The sequence below is a fragment of the Parasteatoda tepidariorum genome, chromosome 3 (genome assembly GCF_043381705.1).
Source record: "Parasteatoda tepidariorum isolate YZ-2023 chromosome 3, CAS_Ptep_4.0, whole genome shotgun sequence".
Classification (NCBI taxonomy): Eukaryota; Metazoa; Arthropoda; class Arachnida; order Araneae; family Theridiidae; genus Parasteatoda; species Parasteatoda tepidariorum.
In genome coordinates this window covers 31,743,063-31,753,449 of record NC_092206.1, presented here as the reverse complement: position 1 = coordinate 31,753,449, position 10,387 = coordinate 31,743,063, and the positions used below count along the sequence as shown (strand labels likewise).

Here is a 10,387-nt window from a genome sequence, read left to right as displayed (position 1 = left end):
AAGAGCAATGGCTCTCACTTCCTATTGAACTGATAGACCGCATAATTGAAAGCATCACACATCGCTGTTTGTGCTGTATTGCTTCTAGAGGCAATCATATTCCATATTAAAGGTACTTTTTCTATTGCAAACCGATACTTCCAATTTGTTTATTTTATACATGTGCTAATTTCTATACTACTATTAATGTCTGATAATTTCTTTTTATGTTGTTTAATACCTTACTATGTGTTGTATATTGTGGGTAAGTTTCATAAAATTCCATGTGTAATTTCTTGAGTTATCGCGATTTTTGTGAATTTTCCTTAATTTATGATAACCAGTGTATATAGAGATATATATATATAGAAATATATATATATATACTTTTTTTTCGTGTTAATAAAATAAAAAACAATTCAAGGTAGTAAACAGATGAAATAAAAAGAATTAATTTGCTAATTGTAACTATGTTAAATTGCTAAGTAACTGTTGCTAATTGTGACTATGCTAATTTTGATTATGTTAAAATACTCAAATATTGTATTTTTCAGTTTCAACGTCATTACTGCTAAATTATTATCGCGAAGTTTTAGAATTATAAACAATCGTCATTATTATCCACAAGTCAATTTATCTAATGATAGGGCTTTTATACTACTAATTTTTGAGAGGTATGTTTTTATATTAAAATTTAATGTTTTGGGTTTTATTTTTCAGCCGAGGGTCGAAAACGTAGTCAAATAACTTTAGGTCATTCCAGTGAAGTCTCATTAAATGTCCAAGAAAAAGAAGTCAAATGTCTCAATGCAAGCATAATCGCACCTTCTGGATTAGAAGAGCCATGCTTTGTCAAGAAACGACAAGATGGCTCCCTCGGTATGTTAATCTTATATATTCACTATCGTACATCTTTTCATTATGTTATTCTACTTGGCTGGAAAATCAACTGAACACCAATCAAATCAACAAATCACAAATCAACTGAACACCAATCAATCTAAAGATATCAAAGATATTTGGCATTTTAGAAAATATCTATCTTTCTAAAATGCCAAATATATTTAGATTGTTATTTACGTATCTTGAGTATTTATAGAATTTACTTTTCCATCTTTAATCACCCTCGGTATTTTTTCGTTTAAAGTTGGACAAATGAACAAATGGAAAATGAAATGAAAATGTTTTATGGACAAATGAAAAATAATTTGTAACATTTTCCAATTTAATTCTTAGTTAAAGTTTTTTTTAAATAAAAAATAATTTACTTTTTCCGAACAATTCAATTTTTTACTAAAGTTTTTTCTCATCAACGCACTTCTGGAAACTATTTAATTTTTAAAAGTTGTTTCTTCATCATGATATTTTTTTTGACCAATCCCATGATTAAGAGGAATCATAACATTGGTCTAAAAAAGCACCCTGATTCTTCGTTATCATAATATTTTTTTCAGATCAATTTAATTTTTAATTAAGATTTCTTCCTATCGTCCTATTTTTTACAAGAAATTAGATCTTTTATTAAAGTTTCGACTTAATCATCATACTCTTATGGGCCATTCAGTTTTTATTTAAATGTTCTTCTTAATCATGATATTTTTTCAAAACAAATTCATTTTAAATTTAGGTTTCGTCCAAATTATAATGTTTTATTAAAAAATTGGATTTTTAGTTAAGATTTCTTTCTAATCCAAGTTTAAAGGGCAATTGAGCTCTTAATTAAAAAAATGTTAAGAATTATGATATTTTTTCCAGGCATATCTTTCACTCCAAGGGAAGAAGGAGAACATCAGATAAACGTGAAGAAACTCGGAAAGCATCTTCCAGGCAGTCCATTTAAAATAAATGTCCTTGTGAAGGATATAGGTAATGCAACAAAAGTAAAGATCACAGGAGCTGGCCTAAAAGAAGGCAAAACGCACACAGATAACCAGTTTGTATTGCATACTTCAGATGCTGGTAAGTAAATTGCTAAATATAGAGTGATTACGAAAAGTTATTGCCCAATTCTAATTGCTTTCACGAAAATTTCTTTTGGTGAAATTGAAAAGAAATATCTTTTGACCAGTTTCTTTATCATGTTTAACCAACCACTGAGAATTAGTTCAGTCAGTTGTTAATGAGTATTCAACTAAATGTTGAAATCTAAACTTAAAGTCTTAATTTGGTCTGTTGAAATCGAATTACGTTTAACCATAACAACGCTAGACTACGTGTCACTTAAGAGACTCTGTAAAATCTTATAAAATTAAACTGGGAAATTGACCAGAAACTGACATTGTTTCTTCGAATTTTCTTTTGTTTATTCTGTCCGTCAGCGAAAAAATTGATTCTACGGAATAGTCGAAAACTCCTATATGATATTTTTGAAAAAAATGTCACGAAATTTTTAAAAAGAAGAAATTTAAAAACGTTGTGTGAAAAAGAATTCTTGAAACAGTATTTTACTACTAGATCTTTCATTAATAATTAATTCATTAATAATTATTTCGTTAATTATTATTTCATTAATAATGATTTCATTTATAACTATTTCATTAATTATTATTTCATTAATAATTATTTCATTCATAATTCTTTATATTGCATTTATTTATTTCTTATTCCTTTCGTACATTTATTTATTTATAATTCCTTTTATATATTTATTTATTTACAATTGTTTTCATTAAAATGTGTTGAACATAATTTCGCTAAAGTCGGGTATAGATTTTTTCAAGTACCCACTATAATGTCTATAAATAAATTTCACTGAAATACTTCATCAATTTTGCAGAGTAATTCAGAACAAGAACCCAAAACGTAAATTGTAGAAATATATATTTCTCTTATTTTTATTGCTCTGTACAAACCAGTTTTATTATCTTATGAAACGTTGATCTTTTTCCAATAATCATCTTTTATCTGAATCTATGCTTCTTTTCGGCAATCAAACTGGTTTTTATATGGTGATTGGATAGCATTTGCCTTTCATAGCGTAGCTTTACTCATGAGTGTTATCCCAGTTTAGTGACCACACTTAAATGTGCGACTTTCAGTGCATACATTTTTGTCTTCATTTAAGACAGAAGTTTCTGAGAAGTATATATTAAGAGCAGCCATTACAAATCACCCTACATACCTCACATTAGTTTTTAAGACTCTTTTCCATTTACTATATAGAAATACTATAGACTATACTTTCAATTATAAATACATTAAATGAGTAGTTTCATACAATTTTCTATAAAACCAGTTAGTAGCACCAAAGGCGACTTTTTATACAGTGTAAAACTGGAAAAAAAATTCTTCCAAGAAGCCTCCTATTATAGAAACCTTTTTTTTTTTTCAAAAAATTGTGTTCTTTTAACTAGATGTTCCTTAATTTCGAAGGTAATAAGGCACAACATTTTTTTTTATTACTTTCATTAGTGATTTTTAAGCTGAGCAAAATTGGGATTATAAATTTAATACATATCTTAAAGAAAACATAAATGTGCGTAGAATTTTTTTATACTTGAATGATGGATGACAATATCGATAAGAGACTTACATTGCACATATATAACGAATACATTACGAATTATTAGTATAAAATTTTTAAAAAAATTATTTTCGATACTTTACTACTTTTCCTATATTGATAAAACTTGCTATTATTATTTTTTTTTCCATAGGCTTTGGTGGAATAAATTTTTCAGTAGAAGGCAGAAGTGCTGCCGAACTTAAATGCGAAGACAGAGGTGAAGGTGTCATAGTTTGCTCTTACAAACCATCTGAACCAGGATATTACGTCATTAATCTCAAATTTGCTGATCATCATATACCAGGTAAAAATAAAATGCGGAAGATCGTAAACTTTCTAAAATAAAATAAACTAAACAAAAATAACTAAAATAGTTCGTTTTATTATTGTTCGTTTTGTTCTAAACTTTGTTAAGAAAAACGACTAATTTCTTTTACCAGATTTCATCGCCTCATTTCGTATTTTTACAAACTAATGCTCGTTTTTTTTTAATACATTGTAAAATTTAATACAATACCTTAACTGAAATGATAGTAATTATTGGAAGTTCGGATGAATCTACAATATTTTTTATTATGACACACTATAAACATTTAAAACAAATGAATGAAACCATATTTTAACTTTATAAAGAATGATTACAATTAGTTTAAAAACTTTAGAAAATGTAATAGAATTTCGAAATTTCAAAATCTTTCATATTCCTATTTTCTTTTACCAGAACAATAATTATGAATACAAATAAAGATTTTATATTATCTAGATTTCCTTTTATACATTTATGAATCAAAATGCATCCGAAAATGAATTTTAAATTTTTTAATTTATAACATTCCTTCAGTATTCTTTTTGATTTAATAGTTTGCATGTGTTATTATTTTTGGCAAAAGCTGTATCAAAAAACTAATACTCCTCTTTATTCTAGGTAGTCCATTTACTGTAAAAGTTACTGGTCCTGGGTCTAATAACGTTAGAGAAACTATCAAAAAGAAAGTTGATCAAGCACCTGTCGTTGATATTGGACAAGAAGGGAAGTTGATATTTCGATTACCAGGTACAAACTCAACCGAACAATTTAGAATTATGCAATCAGCATCTAAGCTTTTCGATATACAAAAATGAGTTATTGTTCTTTCTCACTGAAATAATTTCTTTATTCATTTAAAGTGAGGGCAATTTCAATTGAAAAAATTTATCGCTTTCAGTTGAATTTGGCATCACTTTGGATTGACAATTGCTTTATAAATAACAGCAACTTTCGCTTATAAATAACTTTTAAACAAAGAAACTCACACTTTATAACAAAATAAAAAGTTTGTTTTGGCATATAATAACATAAATAACTTGATAATAGCGCCAAAAATCGGAATGTTGAAAAGATAATTATTTCACAAAATATCTGAATATTCAGGAATCATTTTGCTAATAGATACTATATAACAGATAATTTTAAAATAGAAGTTTTGAATATTTAAGATAATAGAGATATTTTGAACAGTTTTAAATGCAGAAAGGAAGAATACACATTTTTAATTTTTAATAAGATACCCAAGATAAATTTGAGTTCGTTATAGATTAAATCCACAGGAAAATTTTGCTACGTTTCTTTTTAAAAAAATGAATAAAAAAACTTCAACTAAATAAAATAAATTTTTAAAAAAATTGGCTCTCAACCAATCAGACTGTTACCCGTAAGTCATAACTCGCTAAACTAAGCTTAGCTATTACAGTAAAATCAACTTCATCTTCAAATAAATAAGCATGACAAATATTTTTCTCAATTTATTGATTTCTTTCAAGGTACTAATGCCTTCGACATGGCTGGAAAAGTTACCAACCCAACTGCAGTAACAGAAGACGCTGTGATCGTTGACATGGAAGAGTGCCTGTACGGTGTGTCTTTCATGTCCAAAGAGCCAGGAGTCCATACAATCAGTGTCAGATCCAAGGAAATTCACATACCCGGTTCCCCGTTCCAGTTCACTATTGGAAGTCTGCAGACATTCGGAGCCCACAAGGTCCATGCTGGAGGTCTTGGTCTGGAACGAGGTGGTGCTAATGAGCCCTGTAAGTTCTCAACTCGTTGAAATATCCTTTCAACGTTGAACCATAATGTTGGTACTCTGAACCTTAATACGGAGCAAATTTGCCGAACCTTAATGAGCTGTTAAATCGAATCATGTTTACTTTCAAGTTGAACCATGACATTGTGCAATCAAGTTTATAAAATACGATGATAGGGTTTTAATGTACGATTGTAAGTCAAATTAACATCGTATTAAGATTTCAGTAAACATGATCGATATTATGGTTTAATACACACAGTGAAAAATTTCGGTTCAAATTACGATATAAAGTACCGGCACTTTGGGTTCATCATCCGTAAAATCCATTGTTATCGTAATATTTACTTAATTAGAACGATTCAGTGATTTTACTGTAATTATTACTGTAAAAATTATGGTATATCAAATTTTTGTTCTGTAAAGCATCCCGTTAAAAATTGATTTTACGTTAAAAAGTACAGGCACCCTGAGTGACAGTACTTTTTACCGGAATTCTGCACGGGGCACTACAAAGTCTCTAACAGTATACTTTCAACTTTAGTTTTATTTGACTCACAAAATAATTAAGACTTATTTTAAAAATGCAAGTCTTGCAAAAAAAAAAATTCTTTTTACAATTCTAACAACGGGATGGATTATTATGCCATGCAAATTCAGTTTAAAAAATCAACTCATTCACAAAAAAATGTGCATAGATGATCAGTGATCGCAAGACGGCCTAAAGAATTTATTGACTGTTGAGATAATATTTGTTTCAATATTTCTCTTCCTGTTATACATTAATATTCGTAGTATATTACACGACAGCAATTAAATAATGCATAGAAATATTTATTTATAAAGACTACAATTGTTAAAGACATAATGAAATAGTATTTAATTTTATAAAAATAAAGTTTAATCGAGGTAGGTTCGAGTACACTGGTTCGAATTACAACAATGGATTCGTAAACTAAATTCTTCGTGAAGTAGACTCTATTCGCAAACTCTTGTGCATACTAAAATGTTTAACATCAAGTATCCTCAATAACAGTAGACAACTAAGATGCAAAATGACCTAAAAAAGTACTTGTATCCACCTTTTCCTTGTAATTAAAAGAAGGTGTAGCTTTATTAGAATAGTCCTTCACGAACGCAAGTTTTCCCTCATACATAAAAATTCTCTGCTCATCCGATTTATTGAGTGAATGTTAAGTGACACAAAAGATGGAAGTGGCTATACTACAACAAACGTAAACGTTATTACGTATTCAACATAATTAATTCATACGCTGTTATAAACAAAGATGAAAAAATTTACTAAATTGCTCGGTATCAAAAAAACCGTGCTTATCAGAAAAAAGCAAACCACAAATTGCTTTGAAAGATCTGACTTTAATTTATTTGGATATGAGCAGAAACTCTTATCACCAAAAACACCAAAATAGGCTGTTTAATTAGAGTAAAAATGAAATGAACCTACTATTCTCGCATTTGAAGTATTAAATTTTAGTATAGCATCAAATGACTTGCGCTATTAAATGACATATAATAAAGTGATAGCGATAATTTCCGGTTTTTGTCATTTCATATGCTTCCTGTAGTTAAATCATTTATTTCATTTTCAGGTGAGTTCAACTTGTACACCAGAGAAGCCGGAGCAGGAGTATTGAACATTTCAGTCGAAGGGCCATCAAGAGCCGAAATAAATATGAATGAAATAAGTCCAGGATCTCATTGCGTAACTTACAAAGTCACTGAACCAGGTTTGTTTCAAGCATTTTAATAACAAAATTGCTACATTTTATTTTTCACCGTATATAAAAGTGTCCAGCAGTGGACTGATCGTTAAGACACGGCTCCCAGCAGATCACCGAAGTCAAGCATCACTGGCTATGGCTTTGATCAGACTGCGATGGGACCGAAAGTGTGCGGTATTGGTCCTCTTCAAACTGTTCAACCGTAAAGTGCTCGACTTCGCGCGCAGTTCGTCGGGCTACCGAAGCGGGGATGCCATTCCCTCCGCAGAGGATCAAAATTGTGATGGCGTGTCTTCTAATCAACCTCAGCAATGTTTCCCAAACCGTCGCCAATAACCCATTGTGCAGCTCTAGTGCGACGTAAACCAACAACAACAACAAAAGGCATGTAGACTGAAAGATTCATGTCTCAATGTCACCAATAAGCCTTAACTAATAATAGCCCATTGTGCAGCTCCAGTACAACGAAAATAAATTACAACAATTACAATATAAAAGTTCAAAGATGACAATTGTCAAGATGTCAACACTTGTTATTGCTATCCGTACGCGTGTTATTGCAAAAAGCACTATACCTTACTCATTTAAACAAATTTCAACTCATACTTTTTTAAGTTTTTTTTTCAAGTGTGGGCTCTGTTGAAATATGTTAAAAATAACAACACCGATTTCTTATAAAGTTTACATTGGCGATCCTCTCAATAATTATTTTTCTAATTCGTCACAAAAATGTTGAAAATTGACAATTTATTTGTCTTTCAGGAGAGTACAGAATCGGTATCAAGTTCAACGATGAACCCATCCCAGACAGTCCTTTTAAAACTTACATTCTTCCGGACGTGGGTGATGCCAGAAAGATAGAGTTGGGACACGTACCTGATGCCGGATTGCAAGTCAACAAACCCATTGCATTCACCATTCAGATGAATGGTGCAAAAGGCCTTATTGATGGTAAAGTTGTATCTCCATCGGGAACTGAAGATGACTGTTTTGTATCACCAATTGATGAAGGTGATTTTTTTTTTCCTTTTATGTTAATCACTTCTTTCAAAATTAAATGATATAAGAGTTTTTATTCCATGTTAAATTTAATAATTAAGAGCAAAAAATTATAGATTTTTATATACTTTGTTCCATCTATTTCACTTGTTTCTATTGTAATTACTTGCATAAAAGGGTTACAAACGAATCCTTTAATGGAATAATCCAGAATTTAAAAAATAAAATAACGAATCTATATGTTGAAATTAGAGTTAAGCTCATTATAACTATTCTATATCTTTAATAAATCTTCAATAATTGATATAACCTTTTATAAATTTTATCTGACAAATAGACTGGTTCTGAACATTTGAACTTCACCTATACATTGATGATTTAATTAATTGTCGAACTTTGATAACGATTTTTTTTTCATTTGTATATTAATTTAAGTCTCGAGTATTATCTAGCAGCTTGCTTTCAGACAACGATTCTCAAATATATATTAAACACGTTATTTTTAAAACAGCTTGCATGAATGATGCATGCAACTCACATAACTATAACAAATGCACACTGTAACAGATTAAGGATTTTTTTTTTATGTTAATTTTAATTGTAGCAGCTAAAGCTGGTAAAAATTTACTGTATGAATAATATACAATATTATTTTTTTTAATTCTTCATATTTGAAAACATTACTTTCTCCTATTTCAAAAGCATATTTTTTACTCGTTAAATTTCATAATTATACTTAGTACTACTTCAACAAAAATAACTTTAGTGATACTCGTGCTCTGACCGCTCTCGTGTATGGACGGGAAATATACGAACTAATATATTCTCTTTTATTAAATTTAATAATATTTCAGATTCTTGGGCTCTGCGATTCATTCCCCGTGAAAACGGTATTCATCAAATACATCTTAGACACAATGGAACTCATATTCCACAAAGCCCTTTTAGGATAGTTATTGGACATGACGATGCTGACCCAGCCGCTGTACAAGCAACTGGTAACGGACTAAAGGAATGTAAATCTGGTAAGTATATTTTTTCTTCTTCATGTTTTTTGTCACCTCCATAGTAAAGGAAGATTTTAATTTGCATGCATAATGCACAATGAAGAAAAATAAAAAACTTTAAACATTTCAATATGTTGATTCAAATACATTAAATATCTAATACATTAATTTATTCAAATACATATTAAATATTCTAATCAATGAGTGCTGGAGAGTGCTACTTCAAGCAAATTAGAAAAGCAGATATAAAAACGCCCTTTCTCTCAAAAATAATAAAAAACGACAAATTAAAAAATAATGAAAAATTTAAAAATTAATTTTAGCATATTATCTTTGAAGTAATTAATTTTTTAATTGTGTACATAAACACGTGTAACTTCGCGTAATTAGTTCTAGAGATGAAGCGGAACTTGCTAAATATAAAATGAACTGTTAGAGAAAATTTCTAACTTCTAATCTATCGAATAAAAACAAAGGTATTAAGACGAAGTGTGTTTTAATGCCTTATTTTATTAAATAACGCTCAATATCGTTTGCAGTAATATGTCGTTTTACCTAAAATATCGTTTAAACTGATATGTTTTTTATATCTAAACCGTCGTTTGCATTAATATAGCATTTATATCTAAAAGATCATTTGCACTAAATAATTTGCATATTTAGCCCATCAAACCATTAAAGCTGCAACAAACCATTAAAGCTGCACGTGAAATCAATAGATTAAAAGTTATTCAAATAATAACGCTTTATTTATGTTTTTTTCTTCTTTTTTTTTGCATACCGTTACAGCAAATGAAATCCGATACATTTCATTGCTATGCGACTCTAAAGGTTTTTGTTCTTTCAGGAGCTAAAACCGACTTCTTAATTAACACATGCAACGCTGGATCTGGACAATTAGCAGTTACCATTGAAGGCCCTTCCAAAGTCTCCATGGATTGTACAGAAGTAGCAGATGGTTACAAAGTGCGATATACACCACTGGCACCTGGAGATTATTTTGCAACAATTAAATACAATGGATACCATATTCCTGGAAGCCCTTTTAAAATTCTATGTACAGGTAAATATTTGTAGTTATATATATATATA

General features: G+C 29.5%; 1 protein-coding gene across 3 annotated transcripts in view; it reads left to right on the top strand.

Annotated features, from left to right (window-relative positions):
• Positions 1-10,387, top strand: part of LOC107442083 (filamin-A) — a 59,088-nt gene that overhangs the window by 45,323 nt on the left and 3,378 nt on the right. For all 3 annotated transcript variants that reach the window (XM_043042859.2, XM_071178476.1, XM_043042860.2), the window contains exons 5-13: positions 700-858; positions 1,735-1,938; positions 3,636-3,788; positions 4,410-4,538; positions 5,285-5,551; positions 7,158-7,295; positions 8,052-8,300; positions 9,143-9,313; positions 10,143-10,358. In XM_043042859.2, coding sequence (XP_042898793.1) covers positions 700-858; positions 1,735-1,938; positions 3,636-3,788; positions 4,410-4,538; positions 5,285-5,551; positions 7,158-7,295; positions 8,052-8,300; positions 9,143-9,313; positions 10,143-10,358 — 1,686 coding nt within the window. The remainder of the gene's footprint in view (positions 1-699; positions 859-1,734; positions 1,939-3,635; positions 3,789-4,409; positions 4,539-5,284; positions 5,552-7,157; positions 7,296-8,051; positions 8,301-9,142; positions 9,314-10,142; positions 10,359-10,387) is intronic.